This window comes from Scyliorhinus torazame, chromosome 6, assembly GCF_047496885.1.
Source record: "Scyliorhinus torazame isolate Kashiwa2021f chromosome 6, sScyTor2.1, whole genome shotgun sequence".
Taxonomy (NCBI): domain Eukaryota; kingdom Metazoa; phylum Chordata; class Chondrichthyes; order Carcharhiniformes; family Scyliorhinidae; genus Scyliorhinus; species Scyliorhinus torazame.
This window is the reverse complement of record NC_092712.1, coordinates 92,603,948-92,631,772: the sequence shown is the minus strand read 5'-3', so window position 1 is coordinate 92,631,772 and position 27,825 is coordinate 92,603,948. Positions and strand designations below refer to the sequence as shown.

The 27,825-nt window shown below is 46.1% G+C and overlaps 1 protein-coding gene and 1 long non-coding RNA gene across 21 annotated transcripts in view; one reads left to right on the top strand and one right to left on the bottom strand.

Moving 5' to 3' along the window:
- LOC140424893 (sickle tail protein-like) overlaps positions 1-3,164 on the top strand; it is a 931,095-nt gene extending 927,931 nt beyond the window's left edge. For 18 of the 20 annotated variants that reach the window (XM_072508468.1, XM_072508466.1, XM_072508467.1 and 15 more), the window contains 2 exons: positions 260-388; positions 1,127-3,164. In XM_072508468.1, the coding sequence (XP_072364569.1) occupies positions 260-388; positions 1,127-1,624 (627 nt within the window). In that variant the 3' untranslated portion in view covers positions 1,625-3,164. Of the gene's footprint in view, positions 1-259; positions 389-977 lie in introns of all 20 variants that reach the window. The other 2 variants (XM_072508476.1, XM_072508475.1) reach the window with 1 other exon arrangement.
- LOC140424895 (uncharacterized) lies at positions 2,367-27,825 on the bottom strand. The gene is made up of 3 exons (XR_011947722.1): positions 27,766-27,825; positions 27,219-27,666; positions 2,367-3,245 (listed from the first exon to the last, which is right to left on the bottom strand). It is a non-coding gene; the product is annotated as an uncharacterized lncRNA (long non-coding RNA).

Here is a 27,825-nt window from a genome sequence, read left to right as displayed (position 1 = left end):
TTTTGTTTTCTACCTCTGCACCTTCTAATCAAGCTTGAATCTGGTTGAAATGGGGACTGTAATTCTGTTCACTGTGCATGTAAAGGTAAATGGTTTTTCCTAACAGGATAATGGTGATTCATGTAGATGCTATACAAGATAACCAATCTGTTTTCTGATCTTCTGTACATCTCCTAATCCTCATTGTGAATCAGATACATTCATAGGAGTAAGCATCTACTGTGCTTTGTTTCAAATGTGATGTTTAATTTTCTTTCAGAGTTCAAATCTGATGTCCCCAACCAGCAGAATGCCAGTCTCCGTGGGATCAAAAGTAAGACAGCAACAGGGAAATACGGAAAAGGTGACAAAACAGAAGCTTCAGGACCCCCAGCGACAATTCCGACAGGTAGTTTTGTTCTAGAAGTCTGTCCAGAAAATAATGAAAGGAATTATAATGCCTGTCAATTTTTAAATGTTTTGTTCATAAAATACAAAGTGTCAACATTAAATTTCAATGTTATCATATCTCATTTTAATTATCGAACTACATTATGAACCTGGACCTGGTATTAGCTTATAAATGCTGATGGACTGTGTGAAATGTTCTGTGTCTTCGCTGTAATACTCTTTAAGTATCTTCTCCTTTCTCTATCCGTGACCTCTTGGTGATGTACGTCTGTATCCTCTTGTGCAGTAAACCCTTTAACAAGTAACTTGCTATTGTAATATTTCCTATTAATTTTCTATCAGGATTTTAGTATGTAATTGGAATGGCTGAAGTAACCAGACTTAACCAATACTGACTCATCTGAACTAACTACTGTGAAAATGTATGTCTAGTGAGTGATTAAAAGTAAGAATTACTGGTTAATTAATTTTTTTCCCCCAAGCTTACGTTCTAATAGTAGAAAAGCATGGTTTTAATAATCCTTAATATTCATACTTTTTTCTTTATTTTCTTTCTTTCCACATTTATATGTTGTGGGATTTACCAGGTCCGTTAAACTCCTGCAAGGCTCACCAGGATAATAAGGTTCTGCACTGTTGATTCTTTTGTCAGCCCGGGGCTATTGTGACAAGCTCCGTGGTTAAAATGTTACTGGCTTTCTGACAAAAATTTACCTCCTGCCATCTTTGTTTGCAGGCTAATGGAAGTGCTAAGAAAGCTGGTGGGGAGATTAAGGTTACTTCCCCTACTTTACCTGCTTCTAAGATCCCGGCCCTTTCTTCTAGCTCCGGGAAAAATAGCTCTATGCCTGGTCCTATCAATGATAACACTAACCATCCCAGTACTTCCAGTAAATATCCTTTATCAGCTACTAATGTTCTCACTCCAACTGCAGGCCGTAATGTTCAACTTCCACCCGTGTCCCATATCCCTTCTACTTCTAATGGCTCCCTTAAGCTTCATGCTCAGAGCTCTGCCTTAACGGGCAGAGGTCAGCCTCTTTCATTTCCACTACATACTCCAAATGGTAGACCCTCTTCCTCACCCTCTTGTCCCTCCCCAGTTTCTCCCACCTCACTGATTCAAGGTGCGAAGAGCATTCGGACAATCCATACCGCTAGTTTCGCAAGCTACAAGCAACAGAACGCGAACCAGGGCAAATTCGCCATGACCACTGTCAAAGAAACGGCGTAGAGGCAGCACGTTGGAACCCGTCCATCTTTCATTTTCTTTTGTTTAAAATAACAAACTGCAGTGGAATGCTCCTAATTTCATTATGATTTTGTGAAGTTTCTCACAGAGTGTGCATTCAGCAGAGTCAGAATTAACAGGTCTTTGTAAAACACAGATTTTCTCTAGAAAGCATACAAGGAATTGTGATGGACACTTGCAGTGTTTCTCTTGTAAATAATTGTTTTACTTAACCAGACTTGAAATCAGGTGGTTAATAAAAGGTTGCGCGTTAAGACACTGAGCATAACAACAAAGACATTCACTGGCTGGCAACTTTTTTTCAAGCACATTGTTTTGTATACAGAGTATTTTTTCACTTTGCACAGTTGATATTGCTTTAACTATTGTAAAGTTTGAATAATGAACACTGGGATGCTGACTCAAGACTAACATAAATTATTCCATACCAAAACATTAACCATATGGGGCAATCCTGGAGAATTGTAAAATGTAAGATTAAATTCAGTACAGATCAAAGTTAAAAAGGTCACACACACACACTGCACTGAATTATACCTATTCAACACATTTCTTGCTAGATTTATCACTATATTAAGGATATGGAATAAACACTATTTAATCGGTGTTTCTTAACCCCTAGCAAGTGCATTTTCCCTGCAGCTAATAATACTAGGTCAAGGGCAGTGCCTGTTGCTTAATGTATGATCTGTTGCATTTTTTAATAACCATATTTAGCTACACATTTTATTAAGGCAAGAAATAATCAATATTCCAATTAAGTCTGAAATTATCGCTATTGGGGATTGCTTATAAATAATTAATCTTCCACATGACAATGAAAAGGGACATGACAATGCAGATTAAATACATGATTTGGATGAGTGCAAGACTGGTGTAATGTTGTAGATATACTATCTGTTGTACTGCCATTCTCTCTTAATAATAAAGACACAAGTATTGGGTTTTTTTTTTGGAGTGATGGATGAAAAACTGCTTCCTATTTTGCTTCAGTTTTTATGTAGAGCCGACTTTTCTTTCCAATTGCTCCAAAGCTGTGTTTTTGTACTCCATTTAATAGTGTTTAAAAATCTAGTTGTACGATTGTTTTTTTAAAACTAACTTTGCCTATTTTCATGAAAGTGAGTACTAATTTGTTAGTTGCAGATGCTTATTGAGGACTGTTAACCCACATTGAGAGACTTGTAAAACTGGTATGTTTTGTGTGTGTGTATATTAAACTATACATATAGATATATATATATATACACATATATCTGCTTATAAATCTGCAGGGATGCTTATAGTTTTCACACTAGTACCAAAGTTTGTTTATTTGCATGCCTTTTTATTATAAGATATATTTTAAGAAACAGATGGGTATATGTGATCTATAAGATGGGGCATGTTTGCACATCCAGAACATTTTTGTACAGAGTTTTGTTATTTGTAAAACATATTATATTGTAAAATGCAGCATTGTGGTGAACTGCAAACTCTAGCCTTGTGAAGAAGCAATGAAATAAAGGGCCGCATGCTTGTAGTTCTGTTTCTTGTCCTTTTGAGTAATAATAAATTTGGTAGTATTTTGTTTTGAAGAGTGCGATTAATGTTGCTGTTGCTTCTGTGTTAAGAAGACAAAAGATAAACAAATAGAAGCACTTTACAATTGTTCGTTGTGCCCTATCGATAGGTTGCTATACACCTTTGGGAATTTTGCCTAAGCAGAGTAAGTTACTGAGACAAGTTGCTCTGGAAACACGATATAATAATCTTTACTGTCACAAGTAGGCTTACATTAACACTGTATTTCAGTTACTGTGAAAAGCCCCTCATCACCACATTCTGGCGTCTGTTCGGGTACACAGAGGGAGAATTCAGAATGTCCAAATTACCTAACAGCACATCTTTTGGGGCTTGTGGGAGGAAACCGGAACACCCGGAGGAAACCCACGCAGACACGAGGAGAACGTGCATACTCCACACAGACAGTGACCCAAGCCGGAATCGAACCTGGGACCCTGGAGCTGCGAAGCACCAGTGCTAACCACTGTGCTACTGTGCCGCCCTTGTATCCATAATTGGATCAGCCAATTATGAACATACGGGCAAGGAGTAGATCACTCAGCTCCTCGAGGCTGCTACGCCCTTCAATAAGATCATGGTTGATTTGATTTCCACCAACCTCCGAAAACCTTTCATTCCCTTGCTTATCAAGAATCTATCTAGCTGTCTTAAAAATTTTAAAAGACTCTGCATCCACCACTTTTTGAGAAAGAGGTCTAAAGACACGTGGCCCTCAGAGGAAATAAATTTTCATCTTTCTTAAATGGGTGACCTCTTACTTTTAAACAGTGGTTTGAGATTCTCCCACAAGAGGAAATATCCTCTCCACGTGTCAAGACCCCTCAGGATCTTTTGTTTCAATCAAGTCGCCTCTTACTCTTCTAAACACCAGCAGGTACAAGCCTGACCATTCCAACCTTTCCGACTAAGACAACCTGCTTATTTCAGGTATTAGTCTAGCAAACCTTGTCTGAACTGCTTCCAACGCTTTCACATCCTTACATAAGGAGACCAATACTGTACACAATACTCGAGATGTGGTCTCACTAATGCACTTATAACTGAAACATATCCTCCCTACTTTTGTAATCAATTCCACTCACAATAAATTATAACATTCTATTAGCTGCATAATGATCTTTTGTGATTTGTGCACTAGGGCACCTAGAACCCTCTACATCTTCGAGCTCTGTGATCTCTCACAACTTAGATATGCTTTTTTATTTTTCCTGCCAAAACGGACAAAATTTTACATTTTCCCACATTATACTCCATTTGTCAGATCTTTGCCCACTCACTGAACCTATCTAGATATTTTTTTAGCCTCATCTCCTCTTCACAACTTATGGCAGGTGGGGGATGGAAATATTGTGGGATGCAAAATGTCAGGTTCACGGCAGGAAAACAGGGTCCTGTTGTCCGCTCAGCATTTTAATAGTGGATTGCGTTGCCCAATACGCATTGTTGAGAACATCATTTGAATACATTTAAATGTCATTAATGCTCATCATACAGTCTGCTTGCTGGTATCATCCCAGCACACACTGGAACAAGAGGTCACGTCGATGTTTAATTAGACTGACATATTTTACAACCACTTATAAACACATGCACCTGGTGACCAGCATTTTGATCCAGAGAGGTTTGTTGGCAACCTTTCGACGGGCATCGCTCGTGGCACTTCGTCTCAGCACAAGCTTCACAGGCAGCACCACATCGTTCTCTGGAGGATATCACAGCCAAGGCTGTGCCTACTAACCAGGTACAGTAGGGATGCTGTGGAAGGGGCTTCACGGCATAGCCTCCATGGGGGTGGGGAACTTGTGGACAGAGATAGTTGTAGGGGCTGTAAAGCAAGACCTCCATGGGGGAGGGGCATTAGTGGAGAGGTTCAATTCCAAAACATGATGGGGAGTTTGAGGAGGAGTTGCCCTCTGGCCCACAATGGTGGAGGGTCTGTTGGAATGGTACATAAGCACGTTTGGCCCAGATTGGGAGGCTCGTGGTGTGAAAAATGCTTCATTTTACTTGGCTGACCTCACAAAGACTATCTTAGTCATAGTACAGGGAGGGCGAGCATGTCAAACCAGGCTCAGTAGCGCCCAGAATGTACAGAATGTTGTGCACGGATAGTGGTCGTAACACCTTGTGTCTCAGTTCCTGTGGGTTTCTGGCTTAAACTGTGCCGCAGATTGAGCACTGTTGTTGGAGGCATTTAAAGGCATATTAGGGGGAACGTAGTGTAAGGGCATTGGAGGGCTGAACATTGACCCAAGTCTAACTGGGCAGGAGGCCTCAAGGTGGGGATGGGAGAGGTCCACACAGGGATTAGGCACATCCACCTTCCAAAATTCAGGGGGCAATACGGGGAATTCCACCACATGCACAAAGGGTTCAAGGATTGGAGTAGGAGAGCTGATTGTTGATGAATACAGGAAGCCTGGTAAGTGACCTCCCCCAGGCCAATGGGAGGGATTTCTGCAGTCACAGGGATGTTTCAAGCTGGTCTGGGAATGAGACCTTTGTAAGGTTTTCGGGCAATTCGGCCCTTTTTGGACTGCCCAAGAATAAAACCCAGAGACTAAACTGGACACTTTTCAGCCAAAGGAACGTAACCAAATTTCCCAGCAGGCTTGGTCCGCTGAGCTGAGTAGGGGCATAGGTATTTACAAACCCCCCCCAGGAGCTACAAGGAAGAAGGAGCCAGACAACTAGATAAGATTAAACACAGAGACAAAGGGGCATGGTAATGCTGTAAGGGGCCTGCCTGCAAGCAGGACAATGGGATGGTCATAGCCCCATGCAGATGTAAATGACTTTGCCTCCACCAGAGCAGTATCCAATCAACACCCCATCAACATAGCAGCGATCTCCAGAGCAGATGGAAGACTTTGAAAATCTTCACAAGGGAGCTCAACCTCGTTATCTCAAAAAGCAGGCTGGAAGGAGCGGACCTGCGAGGAGAACCCGGAAGCTAACAGCTCTGACCGGCTCAAAGGGGGCGGGACCAGCGGGAACTTTAAACTTGGACCGATACAACGCAAAGGGGGAGGAAAACCCGGAAGTCGACAGCTCTGACCGGCTCAAAGGGGGCGGGACCAGCGGGAACTTTAAACCTTATGGATTCAATGCAAAAGGGGCTGGCCGAACACAGGAAAAAGCCAGGTAAAACGGATATAAAAGGGGCTGTGTTTCGATTGAGGGTCTCTTGGCTTGACCTCTCCACCTTTGACTTGACCTCCTGCAGCCTGTGACTGTAAGTACCCTGCAGCAGCTTGCGAAACTCCCTTGACCTTGATAGTGGTTGAGGCTTTGGGGAAGGGGACTTGATTTGTGTTCTGTGTCATTGCTAAAACTGTGTAACAATAAGATTTTACGTTGTGTCCGTTATAGTACTTTCTGAATAGACTTAGTTTGTGTTAGAGTTTAAGATTTTATTATAATTTCTTCTGTTTGATGATTTTGACCTGGGTTTTGCAATAAACCTTGATTTGCTGATAATTGGAGTCGTTTAAATTCTTCAATCTCTCACCAGCGATCTCTGACCAAGTCATTGTTAAGATATTCCTCACCTTAATTCCGGGTTCGAGAATCTAGGGTCATCTTGAACGATTCACTCAGGACAGGCTGCTGGTTAGGTAATAAACAGCAGTGTCCTATTCTCTCTCTTGGGAAAGCTACTCCAGCGAAGTAGGAACCGGGTGGGTGTTGCACCACCGGCAAGAGAGAGAATCACCTGGGCATTGGTGGGGGTCTGGATATCTGTGTGATATAAGCCTCAGGCTTCCGGTTAGGGATAAACGGCAGGCTTGATTCAGTGCTCTCTCCCGCGGAGGTGTCCCAGTGCGGCATCCCCTGGCCTCTGAAGTTTCAGTGCCAGCTGGAGAGAGACACACACAGATACTGAAACCCCAGATATCGGCCCAGTAGTGGAGTAGCAGAGATGGCACCCTCTACACCTTCCAACCTGAAACAAAGACGCAGAAAAGAGATGACACGGTAATGGTGAGGGCTCCAAGGGCTGATTGAAGAACTGATGCTTTGCACAGGGAGGCCGATTGAAGAGACACCCAACTGAATAGCATTTCACTAAATGAGGGGAGATGCACTCCTGAGACAGGTTAAGAGTGGCAATGCAGAGAATTGGGAGAGTGAAACACTGAGGCACATTCAGATGAGACAAATCTGCATTCCTGGCCACAATAAAACTCCTTGTATTAACACCTTGTTCCAGATACTGAAATTCCCCAGAGCCAGAGCAAAGTATGTGGCTGTTGGGTAGCTGAAGAAGCGCCTTAACACAGGAGCTCAGAATACTGTCGCTGGCAGTTGCCCAGATGAGAAATCTCAGCCTTCCATTAAATAATCTCACATCCTTGGTCAACATTTTTACAAAGAGTCCAGTGAGTGAGACTCCCTGTGACAGGGCTGAAAACTGCATACCCAGGTGCCTGGCCAAAATGATGTCATAACAATGACTGATGTACAGGGGGTGGGGAGGCATGTGGGGCTCATGAGATGTAAAGTGCATTGGCCAAGATTTCAATGCCTATTACGTGCAGTAACTGCATCTGACAACTTGAATGCACAATCATTCTTTATTCATTGACAGAAATAGGACATTTGGAAGCTCGTGCTCACTCATGCCTTTTTCCGATTTATGCTGCAGAAAATAGACCTTCAGCAAGATGGATGCTGGATTTATTGCAGCCTGCATCATCACGTACCAACAGCAGAGGAGAAGATTGGGATGGAGGCTCCAAGATCACAAAGGGCAAGAGTTACACCCTCATGATCAAGGGGCGGTAGATACCCCTCTGGACACAGAGAATAAGGCTCACATGAACATTGTGAGTAAATGCCTCTGCATGCCCACAGAACTGATGGTTCATACCTGCCACATTCTGTTGGATGTGATGCCATGGGGACTGGGAGGACATCCATGTCAGCTGTTAAAGTCACTGTAAACTTCTACACCTGGCTCTTTCCAGGACGCCACACACTATGGGATCTCTCAAAACTCCACACACCAATATATCCAGAAGATGACAGACAGCTTTTTTACCAAGGCCCCACAACTACATTAACTTCAGTAGATATCAAACCTGCCAAGAGCACTGGGCTTTGCTGTGATTTCTGGGTTCCCACAATTGTAGGGTACTATAGACTGTCCTCATGTGGCTTTCAAAGCTCCCTGGCAACAGGCATTCCAAAACATGAACAGAACAGGCTTCCACTCCATCAATGTAGGCTGATCTGCGACCACAAGAAACAAACCCTCCAGGTATGTGCTATATACCCAGGAAGCTACCATGATGCATAAATCTTGATTAGGTCGCAGGTTCTGGATACATGTGAGGGACAGCATAGGATCCAGGGTTGGCTGTTTGGTGACACAGGGACCCTCCAAGTAGGTGGCTGATGACGCCTGTATGGCAGCGACAAAATGCATTAGAGAGGAGTTCAACTAAACGCATACCACCACTCGCATGCATTGGAGTAGACCATAGGGATCTTAAAGATGTGATTCCGATGCTTGGACAGATCTAGTGGTGCACTGTAGTACACTCAGCAGAGGGTCTCACAGATCATTGACATTTGCTGAGTGCTACACAAACTGATGCTAAAAATCGGGGAGGAGCTGCACATTTCCTCCGAGGTGGAGGAAGAAATGAGGGTGTTGAGATCGAGGAAGCTGCAGCTGCAGGGGAAGAGGCAATTGCACTGGCCAAACGAAGCAGGCATGCGAGGCCATCAAAGCCACCAGATTTCACGAGGAGGATGTTGATTAGGAGTGATCTTCCCCTTGGAGAAGTATCGTCCATCATCGGGCCACATACTTACATCAGCATCCTTCCCTCTTAATTCAATCGGAGAGTCACCAGTTAAACCTCAGGCTCACATAATCTTTGGCTTTGAGGGATGATGGGGCCTGGCAGCAGGTGTCCTTACTAAGATCAGGTCCTAACTGTCGGAACATGTCTCAGCATCAGACATCAGAAGGTGCTGCCTCTTCACCTGTCACTCCAGCATGCCACTAACTACGGCAGAACAGTGGAGGCAGAAGCTGCTCTACAATCCGAAGTTCGGCCATACCTGGATTGGATTTGTTTATTGTCACGTGTACCGAGGTACAGTGAAAAGTATTTTTCTGTGAGCAGCTCAAACAGATAATTTAGTACATGAAAATAAAATAAAAATAAATACATAATAGGGCAACGCAAGGTACACAATGTAAAAACATAGACACCGGCATCGGGTGAAAAGAGAAAGTGTGATAATTTTAGGCTGGCCTCCTACTGGCTCACCAGCTGAGAAAGCAGGCAAACCACAAATAGCGCAGGTAAAGAATAACAGAGGCAGACTGGTAGCGGAACCAAAAGAGGTCAACCAAGCATTCAAGACCTTCTACCGCGGACTGTAGACCACTGAGCCCCTGACGGGGACGAGGGGATGAAACAGTTCCTCGACGGACTGGAACTGCCAGTTGTGGGGGAAGACAGACGCGGGGTGGCGGGGTGGGGTGGGGTGGGGGGGGGGGGGGGCGCTGGAAGCACCAATAGATCTGGGAGAAATCATGGAGAGCATCAACTCCATGCAGGCAGGGAAGGCACCAGGACCCGACGGGTTCCCGGCTGACTTCTATAAAAAATTCGCACCAGCCCTGGCCACCCCTAAGGGACATGTTCGCGGACTCGTTGGCAAGGGGCACTTTGCCTCCCATGTTAGCATAAGCCACAATCTCACTGATACCCAAAAAAGATAAAGACCTGACAGAATGTGAAGCATATCGACTCATTTCGCTGCTGAATGTAGACGCGAAAATACTCGCAAAGGTCTTGGCCAAAAGGCCTGAAAGCGGCGTACCAGAGGTGGTCGCAGAGGACCAAACGGACTTTGTCAAGGGTAGGTAATTCACTGCGAACATCAGGCGACTGCTGATTGTAATAATGGCCCCCTTGGGAGAGAACACCAGAGGTGATCGTCTCCCTGGATGCAGAAAAGGCCTTCGAGAGAGTTGAATGGAAGTACCTCCTCGAGGTACTGGAATGGTTTGAGCTAGGAGCTGGAATACTTCTAGCTACAAAGAGACACAAGGCAAGGATGCCCATTGTCCCCGCTCTTGTTCGCACTAGCAAGAAAACCCCTGGCGATAGCCTGCGGAATGCGAAAAACTGGAAAGGCATCCAGAGGAGATAGAGAGCATAGCGTCTCACTCTATGCGGATGACCTGCTCCTGTATGTCTCGAAGCCGCAGGAAGGACTGAAGGCAATCATGGATATCTTGAAAGAGTTCGGAACCTTCTCGGGTTACAAACTCCACCTGGGCAAAAGTGAGGCATTCCCAGTGAACCCAAACGGGGGAGGGGCAGAGCTGGAGGAACTCCCATTTACAACAGCCCAGAACAGATTCCGATACCTGGGGATCCAAATAGCCAGGGACTGGACACATAACCTGACCAGCCTGGTGAAGGAACTTAAAAAGGGCCTACAGAGATGGGGCGCACTCCCACTCCCCCTGGCAGTGAGAGTGCAGACGATCAAGATGAACGTGTTGCCGAGGTTCCTCTTCCTGTTTAGATCCATTCCGATCTTCATCCCCAAGGCCGTTTTCCAAAACGTAGACCGCTTAATCATGGCATTTGTGTGGGTTGAGTGTAAGAACCCGAGAGTTCCCAAACCGACACTGCAAAGGAGGAAAATCAAAGGTGGCGTGGCACTACCAAACCTGCAGTACTACCACTGGGCAGCAACGGCGGAAAGAGTGAAGGGATGGGTAAATGAACCCAACTCAGAATGGGTGCATATGGAAGAGCCTCCTGCTAGGGGACGACCCTCCAGGCCTTGGCTACAGTAGCACTCCCATCCTCCTCGGCAAAATACACATCAAGTCCAGTAGTAAAGGCCACACTGAATACGTGGGCCCAATTAAGGCAGCACTTCGGGCTGACTGGGATGTTCTCCATGGCTCCCAACTGCAGCAATCACAAATTCCCCCCAGTCATGCTAGACAACACCTTCATGAAATGGAGACGGGACTGGGGCATACTGACAGTTGGGGACTTTTACGTAGGGTACGGACTAGCGACGCTGAATGAACTAATGAAGTGGGAACTGCCAACAGGACAGGAAATGAGACACCTGCAAATAAAGCACTTCCTCCGCAAAGAGACAGTAGGGTACCCCAGGGCCTGGAGACGACACTATTAGAGGACCTGACAGTAAAGAAGGGGGACTCTGTGGGGAAAATGTATGGACAGCTACTGGACCGAGCACGAACACCACTGGGCGAGACCAGACTGAAATGGGAGGACGAACTGGGGGACAGAGGTGGAGTGGGGACTCTGGAACGAGGCACTGAGCAGGGCCAAACTCCACCTCCTCCTGTGCAAGGCTCCTGCAGTTGAAAGTGGTGCACACAACATACCTGACCAGAACCTAAATAAGCAGGTTCTTCCCGGAGGTGGAGGACAAATGTGAACGGTGCCAGAGGGGCCCGGCCAACCACATCGACATGTTCTGGGCATGTCCCAAACTTGCTGGGTTCTGGACAGCCTTCTCTGAGGCAATGACCAAGACGATTCCCTCGCTTTCGCTTCCCTAATCACACGCCGGAGAATCCTGCTCGGCTGGCGATCGGCAGCACCACCCACAGCTGCAGACTGCCTTGCTGACCTTTCGGAATTTCTCCACCTGGAGAAGATTAAGTACGCCATCCGAGGGTCGGAGGAAGGCTTCCTAAACGCATGGGGGCAGTTTGTCGGCCTGTTCCAGAACCTGTTCGAGGTGAGCAACAATCAATAAGATGGGGTAGAAAGAAAAGAGAGAGGAAAAAGAAAAAGAAAGACAGGGGGAACCACAGATACGCGCAACCCAGGGGGAAGAATAGAAAAGGCTGGAGGGACTCAAAAGGGACAACGTGGGAGGGAGGGGGCAACCCCCGCCCCCCCCCCAACATCACAGGAGGGGGGGGGGAACACCCACCCCAAAACTGACCAGGGGGGACACGTGGGGGGGGGGTCCACAAGCTGAGCCGGAGGGTGGCAGAATGTAAATAAGGGAAATTAAGGGAAGGAATAGACAAATCTTTCTGTATTGTACAGGGAATAAACACGGCCCCCAATGTACATAACTGTTTATAAATTTTGAAAATGCCAGTAAAAAGATTTTTTTTTAAAGAATTAAATTTTAAAAGATTAGTACGATTATAAGAGATGTAAAAAGAGGACCATGTTTAGAAGAGCTCGCAGAGAGTGGCCACGTCCGGCGCCATCCTGTATGTCCTTCGTCCGACAATGTTCCTAAAGGAGATCCACCTCCAGCAACTGCACAGAGCTTTATGAAGCATCTCCATGCTGATACTGAGAGGTGACCAGAGTTTACAAAGCATCTCAATGCTGATACTGATCTTGATGCTGATACTCAGAGGTGACCAGAGCTTAATGATACATCTCAATGCTAATACTGAGAGGTGAGCAGATCTTTACGGAGCATCTTGGTACTGATACTGAGGAGGTGACCAGGTCTTTACATCGCATCTTAATGCTGATACTGAGAGGTGACCAGCTCTTTATGAAACATTTTGATTATGATACTGAGAGGTGACCAGCTCTTTACGAAGCATCTTGATGCTGATACTGAGATGCCCAGAGCTTTATGAAGCATCTCGATGCTGATAATGAGAGGTGGCATGGTGGCAAAGTGGTTAGCACTGCTGCCTCACAGCTCCAGGGACCCTGGTTCAATTCCAGCCTTGGTTGACTGTGTGGAGTTTGCACTTTCTCCCCGTGTCTGTGTGGGTTTCCCCCGGTGCTCTGGTTTCTTCCCACTATCCAAAGATGTGCAGGTTAGGTGGATTGGCCATGCTGTATTGCCCCTTTGTGTCCAAAAAAACGTTGGGTGGGGTTACTGGGTTCGGGTGATGGGGTGGGCTGAAGTAGAGTGCTCTTTCCAAGGGCTGATGCATATTCAATGGCCGAATGGCCTTCTTCTGCACTGTAGGGATTCTATAGATTCTGATGATAGTGAGAAAGCTTCACAATGCTTCCAGATGCTGATACTGAGGTGACCAGAACTTAACGATGCATCTTGATGCTGATACTGAAACTTGACCAGCTCTTTACAATGCATCTCGATGCTGATACTGAGAGGTGACCAGCTCTTTACGATGCATCTCGATGCTGATACTGAGGGGTGGCCAGAGCTTCACGATGCATCCCGATGCCGATATGAGAGGTGACCAGCTCTTTATGATGCATTTCGATGCTGATGCTGAGAGGTGACAAGCGCTTTATGAAGCATCTCAATGCTGACACTAATAGATGACCACAGCCTAATGATGCGTCGCGATGCTGGTACTGAGAGGTGACCAGCTCTTTACGATGCATCTCGATGCCGATATTGAGAGATGAATATTGAGAGATGACAAGAGCTTTACGAAGCATCGCGATACTGGTGCTGGGATGATCAGCTTTCTACGAAGCATCTTGTTGCAGATACTGAGCTTGTAAGAGCTTAATGATGCATCGCGATGCTGATACTGAGAGGTGACGAGCTGTTTACGAAGCATCTCAATGCTGATACTGAGAGGAGACTAGAGCTTAATTATGCATTTCGACTTAACAATGCATCTTGGTGCTGATACTGTTCTTTATGAAACAACTCAATGCTGATACTGAGAGGTGATCAGCTCTTTATGAAGCATCTTGAAGTTGATACTGAGGTAATCAGCTCTTTACAAAGCATCTGTGCCAACACTGAGAGGTAACCAGAGCTTAACAAAGCATTTCGATGCCGATACTGAAAGGTGACCAGTTCTTTGACATGCATTTTGATGCTGACACTGAGAGGAGACCAACTCTCTACGAAGCATCTTGATGCTGATACTGAGAGATGATCAGCTCTTTACGAAGCATCTCAATGCTGATACTGAGAAGTGACCAGCTTCACGATATATCTCAATGCTAATACTGAGAAATTACCAGCTTTTTATGAAGCATCTCGATGCTAATACTGATAGATAACGACAGCCTAACAATGCATCTCGATGGCAATACTGAGAGGTGACCAGCTCTTTACGATGCATCTCGATGCTGATACTGAAAGGTGGACAGAGCCTAATGATGTATCTCGATGCTAATACTGAGAGATGACAAGAGCTTTATGAAGCACCTCCATACTGGTGCCGAGGTGACCAGCTCTTTACGAAGCATCTCAATGCTGATACCACAGCCTAACAATGCATCTCGATGCCGATACTGAGAGCTGACCAGCTCTTTATGAAGCATATCAATGCTGATACTGATAGGTGACCACAGCCTAACTGCATCTCGATGGCGATACTGAGAGGTGACCAGCTCTTTACGATGCATCTCAATGCTGATACTGAGAGCTGACCAGAGCTTAACGGTGCACCTTGATGCTGATACTGAGAGGTAACCAGCTCTTTATGAAGCATCTCAATGCTGATACTAACAGATGACCACAGCCTAACGATGAGTCGCAATGCTGATACTGAGAGGTGACCAGCTCTTTATGATGCATCTCGATGCCGATATTGAGAGATGACAAGAGCTTTATGAAGCATCTCGATACTGGTGCTGAGGTGACTAGCTCTCTACAAAGCAACTCGTTGCAGATACTGAGAGGTGGTAAGAGCTTAATGATGCATCGCAAAGTTGATACTGAGAGGTGACCAGCTCTTTACGAAGCATCTCAATGCTGATACTGAGAGGTGACTAGAGCTTAATGATGCATTTCGATGCTGATACTGCGAGGCAACGAGAGCTTAACAATGCATCTTGGTGCTGATACTGCTCTTTATGAAGCATCTCTATGCTGATACTGAGAGGTGATCAGCTCTTTATGAAGCATCTTGAAGCTGATACTGAGGTTATCAGCACTTAACAAAGCATCTCTATGCCGATACTGAGAGCTGACCAGAGTTTAACAAAGCATCTCGATGCCAATACTGAGAGGTGACCAGCTCTTTACGATGCATTTCGATGCTGATACTGAGAGTTGGTCAGAGGGTAACGCTACTGAGAGGTAATTAGCTCTTTACGAAGCATCTTGATGCTGATACTGTTTATGAAGCATCCCAATGGTGATATTGAGACGTGACCAGCTTTTTATGAAGTATCTCGATGCTCATACTGTTTACAAAGCATCTCGATGGTGATCCTGAGAAGTGAGCAGCTCTTTATGAAGCCTCTCGATGATGGTACTGAGAGGTGACACTCGTGTCATGGCAGCTGTGAATCATATATAGTTTCTCATGCATTTTTATAGGACTCACTTCTGTACTAAACCTTCACATCCTTAATGTTGATATCCAGCATTCTGCGGCTTTAAATTAAGCCTAACCTTTCTCTATTGATTGACCACCTGAGGAGAACCAAGTTCACACATTTGCTGGCCAGATATTAGAATGCCTTCTTTTGAACACAATCTAGATACAGGAACATACTATAAAGACCAGAAAGAACACATTTCAACCTTATTACATACTGGTTCATAGGCCATTGATGACCTCAATATTATCTTCCCATCAAGTTAAAAGCCCATGGTGTTAAGGGTAAGATCCTGGCATGGATAGAGGATTGGCTGACTGGCAGAAGGCAGAGAGTGGGGATAAAGGGGTCTTTTTCAGGATGGCAGCCAGTGACTAGTGGTGTGCCTCAGGGGTACGGTGCTGGGACCACAACTATTTACAATATACATTAATGATCTGGAAGAAGGTACTGAAGGCACTGTTGCTAAGTTTGCAGATGATACAAAGATCTGTAGAGGGGCAGGTAGTATTGAAAAAGCAAGGGGGCTGCAGAAGGACTTGGACAAGCTAGAAGAGTGGGCAATGAAGTGGCAAATGAAATACAATGTGGAAAGGTCTGAGATTATGAACTTTGGAAAGATGAATTTAGGCATAGACTGTTTTCTAAATGGGGAAATCAGAAGCACAAAAGTCAAGAGGGCTAGAATACAAGACCAGGGATGTACTTCTGAGGCTGTATAAGGCTCTGGTCAGATCCCATTTGGAGTTTGTGAGTAGTTTTGGGCCCCGTATCTAAGGATGTGCTCGCCTTGGAAAGGGTCCAGAGGAGGTTCACAAGAATGATCCCTGGAATAAAGAACGTTTGAGGACTCTGGGTCTGTACTAGTTGGAGTTTAGAAGGATGAGAGGGGATCTTATTGAAACTTACAAGATGCTGCGAGGCCTGGAAAGAGTGGAGGTGGAGAGGATGTTTCCACTTATAGGAAAAACTAGAACCAGAGGACACCATCTCAGACTGAAGGGACGATCCTTTAAAAAAGAGACGAGGAGCAATTTCTTCAGCCAGAGGGTGGTGAATCTGTGGAACTCTTTGCCGCAGAAGGCTGTGGAGGCCAATTCACTGAGTGTCTTTAAGACAGAGATAGATTATCATAGAATTTACAGAGCAGAAGGAGGCCATTCAGCCCAGCGAGTCTGCACCGGCTCTTGGAAAGAGCACCCTACCCGAGGTCAACACCTCCACCCTACCCAAGATCAACACCTCCACCCTATTCCCATAACCCAGTAACCCCACCCAACACTAAGGGCAATTTTGGACACTGAGGGCAATTTATCATGGCCAATCCACCTAACCTGCACATCTTTGGACTGTGGGAGGAAACCGGAGCACCCGGAGGAAACCCACGCACATACGGGAGGATGTGCAGACTCTGCACAGACAGTGACCCAAGCCGGAATCGAACCTGGGACCCTGGAGCTGTGAAGCAATTGTGCTATCATCAGGGGTTATGGGGAGATGGCAGGAGAATGGGGACGAGAAAATATCAGCCATGATTGAATGTCAGAACAGACTCGATGGGTCTAATTCTGCTCCAATGTCTTATGGTCTTGTAAGGTGACATGTGCATCAAAATGCTCAAAGGCTTTACTGAATTTCCAGTTCTGATCAGTGACTCTTTAGGTGAGGGGACGCGATGCACAAACTCTGACACAGTGCTGCTTCTCTCTACTTTGTGATGAGAGCCTTGTGGATGTCACACTGACTAGTATAAGGTGGGTGTAGCTCAAGATTAGTGTCGAACACCACGACTGTAATGTGGCTATGAGGGGCATGGTTCCGACACATTGAGCTGGGAAGGTGGTCACAGTTATGGTTGAGTTGCTCAGATGTGCACTCGGAGAGTGGACAACGTTCAAGGCAGATAGGAGCGCGCACCGGCTGTGATTTTCAACTCCTTGAATGACCCCTGACTGATGACTGAGAGAACATATAGAGTTCCAATATATATAAACTTTCCTGATGCGATCCAATACTTTGCTTGCCATCAAACTTTCACCTTTCAATATTACTGAGGATATGGCTGACCACCTCATTCCCAATCTTACACAGTTAATATCTTAACATTACAAGATCCAGCAAAGTAGGAAAACAAGCTCCCTTTCACAGGCACATTTTACTGGAGGATGAGGCATAACTGATGCCGTCAATGAGCTGAGAAGGAACACAGTGCAACCAGTTGGAAGCTATAATATTGGCCAGATGTACTTGAGAGTGGCCTCTGCAATATTTGGGGGATAGCTCATGGTGTCAGACATGACTGACAACACAGCTGATCCTCAAGTGAAGGCATGCACAAGAGGAGATGTGAAATGGGAGTGAATCATAGAATTCACAATGCAGGAGGCCATTCGGCCCATCGGGTCTGCACTGGTCCTTGGAAAGAACACCCTACTTCAGACCACGCCTCCACCCTATCCTCATAACCCAACCTAACGTTTTGGACACCAAGGGGCAATTTAGCATGGCCACCTAACCTGCACATCTTTGGTCTGTGGGAAGAAACCAGAGCACCCGGAGGAAACCCACGCAGACACAGGGAGAAAGTGCATACTCCACAGTGTCACCTGAATCCAGGTCCTCAGCGCCATGAGGCAGCAGTGCTAACCACTGTGCCACCGTGCCGTGTCTTTGTGCATCTATTTACATCTGTGGAGGTAGCATGATGGCGCAGTGATTAGTACTGCTGCCTCATGGTGCTGATCACCCACGTTCGATCCCAGCCCTGGGTCACTGTTTGTGTAGAGTTTGCACAATCTCCCGTGTCTGCATGGGTCTCACCCGCACAACCCAAAAAGATGTGATGGGTATGTGGATTGGCCATGCTAAATTGCCCCTTAATTGGAAAAAAAGAATTTGGTACTCTAAATTTATGTTTAAAATTACATTATTTACATTTGTGGAAACTACATCCATGTGTTAAACATCCGTGCCCCTGATGTGATTCTAATATTGTTTTGTCTTCCTGATCCCACACTATGCCTTTGTGCTTTCCCAAAGGCCCTTTATGCATTTCTGTTGAGCTGCTCTCAGAAAAATACTTTTAATTGTACCGTGGTACACGTGACAATAAACAAATCCAATCCAGTGGTGGAGACAGCCTGTTGTCTATGATGACTTTGGCGCGTATCCTCTAGAGGGCTGAGACTTTGGGTGTCTACTGGGGAGCAGATTCAGCCTCCTCAGCTGAAGGTGATGGGGTCACAGGAGGACTGGGAAGAGCTGGACACTACTGGAGTCAGCTGGGTGATGGCCTGGAGCATCCAGCTGCGATCTTCCTCCCTATGGATGTTTGTGTGCACGTGGCTGACTCCTTCAGAAGGAGCAACTGGATTGAGATCTAGATGCCATATCCCCCCTATTGCATAGGCCTTGATGGATGCCAGCAAGGGATACAGCAAGTGCTCTCATGTAGCAATGAAGGACCAATATCTCCATGGCGGCTGACATCCTGCCAGCGTAGTAGCACGCTGGCGCTATCACCTCAGAATGAATGTGGGTGGACTTTTTCATCATACATTGCAATCTGGTGAATACAGCTAATATCCCTTCCTAATGTTTCTGTGATTGTTGCTGTAGCTTCAATAACTGATTTAGGGCAGTCCACCAGCTCATCAACTGACTCAGCAGAATTGTGGCCTCCAGGAGTCCTCAGATGTCCCTGCCTCCACCTGATGTGGAGCAGATTGTGTGCTGTGTTCATCAGATCATGGCCCCGAGGCCGCTCTAGATTTAGGCCCCATTGAGGTGTGTGACCCTGCGCTTGTGGAGTTTGTGACTTAGAGCTGTGACGGGTCTTCAAGGATGCTGTCCTCCACTTCCCCATCTGAGGTGTGGGTCTGGGCTTGAGGCGAGGGCCTGGCTGGTTGAGGATGTTGTGTGCCTGGCAGAGGTGCTTATGAAAGAGCTCCATTGACTGTATGGTTGTCTGAGGGTAGAGCTGATGCAGAATCCCTACTTGAATGATTGTCGCCGCCCTCTCATTGCAGTAGGAACGGTCCATATCCTTCCCTGTGAGCTCGATGGCTCTATCCCCAACTCTGAGGACTTGAATGTTGGGCATCCCATCCTCAATCAGGGATCTCTCCTTGCAACTGTGCACGAGCTTGTCCTGCATAAAGACAGGTGTAGAGTGTGAGTGCAGGACAGACGATAAGGATGCCTACCTTGTGCGGATGCTGAGTGGAGTCATAGGCAGGATGAGGACGCAAGTTCATAGAATTTTTTACAGTGCAGAAGGAGGCCATTCAGCCCATCGAGTCTGCACCGGCTCTTGGAAAGATGGAGATGTGAAGTTGCATGCAAGAGAGTGAGTGACGTCCCTTGAGCTGGCAGTGAGTGAGATAAGTGTGCGTATCATCAAAAAGTTGATGGGTTTGTGAGTGTGGGAGTTGAAGGTAATGACCTGGTTGACTTACCGTGGCAGAGCAGATTAATCATTCATCCTCTTTCTGCACTGGATGGCTGACCTCCTCTGTGAAGTGTTGTCAATGACTGCTTCGCCACCTCCTGCCAAGCCAGAATGGTGACGTTGGTGGATTTCCTGTGGTAAGAACGGGAGTAGAGGACATCGCAGTGGTCCTCCATGACATTCCATAGGTGGCCCAGGGAGGTGCCATTAAATCTCAGAACTGTCATGTTCTTACCTTTCGGGGCTGCGTCTTCAGTGGAGCAGTCTTGTGCTGTATGCTGTGCTATTGCTCTGCACGACTGCTCTTTAAATATTGTAGCATTCTGGAGTCGGCCGACTATGACATTAGTAATATCATTGAATATCCAGGGGAGGCCTTGGTCTCCCCCCTTGCTGGAGTGTCATTGTTTGGCACTGTGACCCACAATTCTTACATGCCACTTGGGTCCAAACCTGAATGTTGTCCATTTCTTAATGGAGATGCTCTGTGCAGATACAGACTGATTTATTATCAGAGGAGTTATGAATGGAACTGGACATTGTACAGCATCAGCAAACAACCCACTTCTAAATGGTTGGGTGTAGGAGCCTACCCGAAAGGTTCCTGAAGCGATGTCCTGATTCACTTGGTTTTCCCGGCTGCAGGGCTGGCTTTCTTGGGCAGCAGCGTGGCCTAGATAAGAGTCATAGAGGTCTACAGCACAGAAAAAGCCCATCGGCATATTGCGTCTGCGCCAGGCAAAAACAACCAACTAACAATTCAAATCCCATTTTCCAGCACTTGGCCCACAGCATTGTATGCCATGGCATTGCAAATTCACATCTAAATACTACTTAAATGTGATGAGGGGCTCTGCCTCCACCACCATTTTAGGCATTGAGTTCCAGACTCCGACCACCCTCTGGGTGAAAAAGTTTTTCCTCACTGCCCCTTACCTTAAATATATGGCCCCTGGTCATTTATCCCTCCAAGGGGAAAAGTATTTTTCCTCTCTACTCTATCTATGCCCCTCATAATTTCATACATCTCAATCAAGTCCCCCCCTCAGTCTCCTCTGCTCCAATGACAACAACCCCAGTCTATCCAATCTCTCTTCATAACTAAAACTTTCCAGGCCAGACAAATGCTGGTAAATCTCCTCTGCACCCTTTCCAGTGCTATCACATCCCTCCTATAATGTGGATTCCAGAACTGCACACAATACTCTAGCTGTGGCTTAACCAATGTTTTATACTTATCCAGCATAACTGCTCTTAAACTCAATGCCTCGGCTAATAAAGGCAAGTATACCATATGACTTCTTAACCACTGTATCCACCTGTTCTGCTACCTTAAGGGACTGGTGTACATGCAAACCAAGGTCCCTCTGATCCTCAGTGTTACCCAGGGTCCTGTTGTTTAACATGTACCAATATCCTGGGAGGGAGGTTTTCTAGTACTCTTCGGGAGGGTTTAAACTAATTTGGCAGGGGAATGGGAACCGGATTTGTAGTCCAGCAACTAAGGTAACCGATATTCAGGATGCCAAAGCGTGTAATGAGGCAGTGGGGAAGGGAACACTGACAAAGGAGAGTACTTGCAGGCACGGAGATGGGTTGAAGTGTGTATACTTCAACACAAGAAGCATCAGGAATAAGGTGGGTGAACTTAAGGCATGGATCGGTACTTGGGACTACGATGCGGTGGCCATCACGGAAACTTGGATAGAAGAGGGGCAGAAATGGTTGTTGGAGGTCCATGGTTATAGATGTTTCAATAAGATTAGGGAGGGTGGTAAAAGAGGTGGGGGGGGGGGGGGTGGCATTGTTAGAGATAGTATAACAGCTGCAGAAAGGCAGTTCGAGGAGTATCAGCCTACTGAGGTAGTATGGGTTGAAGTCAGAAATAGGAAAGGAGCAGTCACCTTGTTAGGAGTTTTCTATAGGCCCCCCAATAGTAGCAGAGATGTGGAGGAACAGATTGGGAAACAGATTTTGGAAAGGTGCAGAAGTCGCAGGATAGTAGTCATCGGTGACTTTAACTTCCCAAACATTGAGTGGAAACTCTTTAGATCAAATAGTTTGGATGGGGTGGTGTTTGTGCAGTGTGTCCAGGAAGCTTTTCTAACACAGTATGTAGATTGTCCGACCAGAGGAGGGGCAATATTGGATTTAGTACTTGGTAATGAACCAGGGCAAGTGATAGATTTGTTAGTGGGGGAGAATTTTGGAGATAGTGACCACAATTCTGTGACTTTCACTTTAGTAATGGAGAGGGATAGGTGCGTGCAACAGGGCAAGGTTTACAATTGGGGGAAGGGTAAATACGATGTTGTCAGACAAGAATTGAAGTGCATAAGTTGGGAACATAGGCTGTCAGGGAAGGACACAAGTGAAATGTGGAACTTGTTCAAGGAACAGGTACTATGTGTCCTTGATATGTATGTCCCTGTCAGGCAGGGAAGAGATGGTCGAGTGAGGGAACCATGGTTGACAAGAGAGGTTGAATGTCTTGTTAAGAGGAAAAAGGAGACTAATGTAAGGCTGAGGAAACAAGGCTCAGACAGGGCGTTGGAGGGATACAAGATAGCCAGGAGGGAACTGAAGAAAGGGATTAGGAGAGCTAAGAGAGGGCATGAACAATCTTTGGCGGGTAGTATCAAGGAAAACCCCAAGGCCTTTTACACATATGTGAGAAATATGAGAATGACTAGAGCCAATCAGTAGGTCCAATCAAGGACAGTAGCGGGAGATTGTGTATTGAGTCTGAAGAGATAGGAGAGGTCTTGAACGAGTACTTTTCTTCTGTATTTACAAATGAGAGGGGCGATAGTGTTGGAGAGGACAGTGTGAAACAGACTGGTAAGCTCGAGGAAATACTTGTTAGGAAGGAAGATGTGTTGGGCATTTTGAAAAACTTGAGGATAGACAAGTCCACGGGCATGACGGGATATATCCAAGGATTCTGTGGGAAGCAAGAGATGAAATTGCAAAGCCGTTGGCAATGATCTTTTCGTCCTCACTGTCAACAGGGGTGGTACCAGGGGATTGGAGAGTGGCAAATGTTGTGCCCCTGTTCAAAAAAGGGAATAGGGATAACCCTGGGAATTGCAGGCCAGTTATTCTTACTTCGGTGGTAGGCAAAGTCATGGAAAGGGTACTGAAGGATAGGATTTCTGAGCATCTGAAAAGACACTGCTTAATTAGGGATAGTCAGCACGCATTTGTGAGGGGTAGGTCTTGCCTTACTAGTCTTATTGAATTCTTTGAGGAGGTGACCAAGCATGTGGATGAAGGTAAAGCAGTGGATGTAGTGTACATGGATTTTAGTAAGGCATTTGATAAGGTTCCCCATGGTAGGCTTCTGCAGAAAGTAAGGAGGCATGGGATAGTGGGAAATTTGGCCAGTTGAATAACGAACTGGCTAACCGATAGAAGTCAGAGAGTGGTGGTGGATGGCAAATATTCAGCCTGGATCCCAGTTACCAGTGGCGTACCGCAGGGATCAGTTCTGGGTCCTCTGCTGTTTGTGATTTTCATTAATGACTTGGATGAGGGAGTTGAAGGGTGGGTCAGTAAATTTGCAGACGATACGAAGATTGGTGGAGTTGTGGATAGTGAGGAGGGCTGTTGTCGGCTGCAAAGAGACATAGATAGGATGCAGAGCTGGGCTGAGAAGTGGCAGATGGAGTTTAATCCTGAAAATTGTGAGGTTGTCCATTTTGGAAGGACAAATATGAATGCGGAATACAGGGTTAACGGTAGAGTTCTTGGCAATGTGGAGGAGCAGAGATCTTGGGGTCTATGTTCATACATCTTTGAAAGTTGCCACTCAAGTGGATAGAGCTGTGAAGAAGGCCTATGGTGTGCTAGCATTCATTAACAGAGGGATTGAATTTAAGAGCCGTGAGGTGATGATGCAGCTGTACAAAACTTTGGTAAGGCCACATCTGGAGTACTGTGTACAGTTCTGGTCGCCTCATTTTAGGAAGGATGTGGAAGCTTTAGAAAGGGTGCAAAGGAAATTTACCAGGATGTTGCCTGGAATGGAGAGTAGGTCTTACGAGGAAAGGTTGAGGGTGCTAGGCCTTTTCTCATTAGAACGGAGAAGGATGAGGGGCGACTTGATAGAGGTTTATAAGGTGATCAGGGGGATAGAGTAGACAGTCAGAGACTTTTTCCCCCGGGTGGAACAAACCATTACAAGGGGGCATAAATTTAAGGTGAATGGTGGAAGATATAGGGGGGATGTCAGAGGTAGGTTCTTTACCCAGAGAGTAGTGGGGGCATGGAATGCACTGCCTGTGGAAGTAGTTGAGTCGGAAACATTAGGGACCTTCAAGCAGCTATTGGATAGGTACATGGATTACGGTAAAATGATATAGTGTAGATTTATTTGTTCTTAAGGGCAGCACGGTCGCATTATGGATAGCACAATTGTTTCACAGCTCCAGGGTCCCAGGTTCGATTCCGGCTTGGGTCACTGTCTGTGCGGAGTCTGCACATCCTCCCCGTGTGTGCGTGGGTTTCCTCCGGGTGCTCCGGTTTCCTCCCACAGTCCAAAGATGTGCAGGTTAGGAGGATTGGCCATGATAAATTGCCCTTAGTGTTCAAAATTGCCCTTAGTGTTGGGTGGGGTTACTGGGTTATGGGGATAGGGTGGCGGTGTTGACCTTGGGTAGGGTGCTCTTTCCAAGAGCCGGTGCAGACTCGATGGGTCGAATGGCCTCCTTCTGCACTGTAAATTCTATGATAATCTATGAGTTGGAAGCCATGTTGGCTAATCTCAAAATGATTGGGAGAGGAATCATGACCTTCCTGGCTACCACACATTCTTTCCCCCCCACCCCCCCCACCCCACACTCCTTGTCTTGCCATGAGCAATCCTGGAGACCCTTCCTCGACGATATAGTGTGGGCTATTAAATTAAATTAGTGCAAACATGCACTGGATTTGGATTTATTTCACATGTGCCGAGGTACAGTGAAAAGTATTGTCCTGCGTCGACCAGGCAGATCGTTCCAAACGTGAGAAGCAGAATGGACACATAATGGATCCGTGAAGGGCTACTCATTGGACCCCTAATCTGTATAGAAATCTACAGCATCTTAAGGAAAGAAATTAGATTAGGATCAGGAGGGGTTGAGGAGGGTGTAGCCAGTTAAAATGGCTAAGTCCCGATTTAGAATGGCTAACACCGATTTAAAATGGCGAACAGCAAAGGCTGATGGGAAAATCAGCAAACAGGACTAAAACAAGCAGCTGCAGGTAGACTGTGAATTCACCTCTGGGAAGGCCAGACAAGATCGATACCTATAGCCATCAGCACAACAAAACACCAGCCATCTGAATACTAATGAGCAATCCCCGGGAACAATGTGCAACAATTTAGACACACAAAGCCAACCCAGACTTTTCGGCACCAACAGGAGCCTACACAAAGGGAGATGAACGATCACCTCAAGACCGCCCATCGATCAAGGAATCGCTCCAGCATTGGAGAATATCGAACCAAGTGATTGGGACAAAGTCCAATCACTTGGAACCAGGTACAGGGCCCGCCCCGAAAGGCGGGAAGCCCCTGGGGACTATAAGAATAGAGTCCAAGTTCAAATCGACCCTTCTGCCACCCTTCCGCACCGTTCTGCTATCCCTTCTCCCACCCTTCCGCACCCTGCTGCTTCTTCTTCTGACCGGGTCACTCAGCAGCGCAGACCAACCCTTGACAGTGTCCAGCCATCGCGAAACATCCCGTAAGTCTTACTTCAACGCTCGCAACGAGATAGGCGCTCCTAGCTATCAATCTGTACCAGCTTCGAATCCCGCAGGCTCAGAACCCGAACGAAAGGCCATTAATTTCCCTGGCCTGGTGGGCCATTTCCAAGTTAAGTATTGGCCTGTTAGTTGTAAGAGGTAGCTTAGACGTAGAATTTATGCATGAGTATTGATTACTGTATATAATAAATGTGCTTTGATTTAACTCTTACTAAGCGGTGTATTGGATTATTGATCATTACTCAGACTTGAACCACGTGGCGGTATCAGAAAGATACCTGGCGACTCAAGAGCAAAGGTGATAGAACAGAGCAATTAAAAACTAAGGCTAAAGTTAGCAACAAGGGCCATGTTTAAACCACTTTCTGACCATCAGCCAGTTTCGTATTCATTTGTAAATTTTACTTTGAAGTGGTGGTGCTTTGAGTGTTTGTACGCGAGGTACAATTGATAAGGCACTATTGGGCCAAATTAGCTCAGTTGGCTGGACAGCTGGTATGTGATGCAGAGCGAGGCCATTAGCGCAGGTTAAATTCCCATGCCGGCTGAGGTTATTCATGAAGGCCCCAACTTCTCAACCTCGCCCTTCAGAACAGTTCAGCTCTCCCCCTCAACAGGGAAAGTAGCCTATGGTCATCTGGGATTATGGTGACTTTACCTTATCAGTGCTCTCTGAAAGGTTTGATACACCACTTTCCACTTGGGTCAGTTACTAGGATCTTCCAGATAATGGTGTATTCTGAAAATTGATGAGCACACTTGCTGTTCCTTTAACTGAGCTGGATGTTTTAAATATGGATCTTGTGATTGTTGTGGAGGAAAGTTCAATTGCGGCATTCAAAAGGCTGTATGATTGTTTCAAACAATGTGCAGGGGTACAGGAATAAGGCAGGGGAATGGCGCAAAGTTATGATGCTCGTTTTGAGAGCCAGTGCAGGCACAATGGGCCAAATGACCTCCTCTGTGCCCTAAACATTCTGTGATCTGAATCTCGAAGCCCACCCCTTGAACACTCGCTTTCCCCACTCCTCGAGCACCCGCTCGCTTTCTTCCCCCCCCCCCCGCGCATTCTCGCTTCTCCCCCACCTCTTGTGCACTCTCGCTTCTCCTCAGCCCTCGCGCACACACAGTAGCTTCCTTCTCACCCCTTGCACTTTCTTAACCCCCCCCCCTCTCTACCGCCACCCCTCACACACATATACTCTCTCTTTCCCTGTCTCCCTCACACTTTCTCCCTGCCCAGTGGTGGAGTAGGGTATTTTGAGGTCAGGTACTACAAAAAAATGTACATAATTTTTCAACCTTCTATTATATTGTTTTCCTATGTATTAATCAATGGAGTTCCCAAACTTCAGTACAACTATGCTTTTAAGTGAAATGTATTAGTGCCATCTGGCATTTTATTTTGAACCAAGAATCATTACTCTTTAACATAACTAAAAATGTATTATGCAACAGTTTAATTAAAAATATATTATGCAACAGTTTAATTAAGTAATTCAAGACTATGAATAACATGAAGAGCTTTACTTACAAAGTATGGCACAAAACTGGGGAAATAAGAGTTTGTTTTCCAACGAAAGGACAATTTAGTGTGACTAATCCACCCACCCGGCACACCTTTGGGTTGTGGGGGTGAGATCCATGCAGGCGACGGAGAGAATGTGCAAACCCCACACGGACAGTGAGCCAGAGCCAGGATTGAACCCGGGTCCCCAGTGGCGTGAGGCAGCAGTGCTGACCACTATTGAGTTAAGATACAGATCCGCTCCAGTGGCCGATCATTCTCAAGTAGTTGAATAGCCTACTTTTATTCCCGTCTTTCTGGGCCTTGACACGTGAACTAGTAGTCAGCTGAATTAATAGCTTGCATAGGACTTCTCTGCTTTTCTAGCATTCGAGGTTCAGTGTTATCGGGTCCAGCAACATGATCAACCGTCAGTGCCTCAAAGCATGGTGCCTCATAGCCCTGGGATTCACGCCTGCTTGCGGTAACAAAGGAATAAAGGACATGCATTAAAAACTTGAATACGTTTTTTTCTGAGCGAATGCATGTTAAAAGTGGATTGACTGGGCCTAACCTCAGCGCCAGGGCGTTTCTCAGTGAGCTGATACTACGCCTCCTGTACTCTACATCCGAC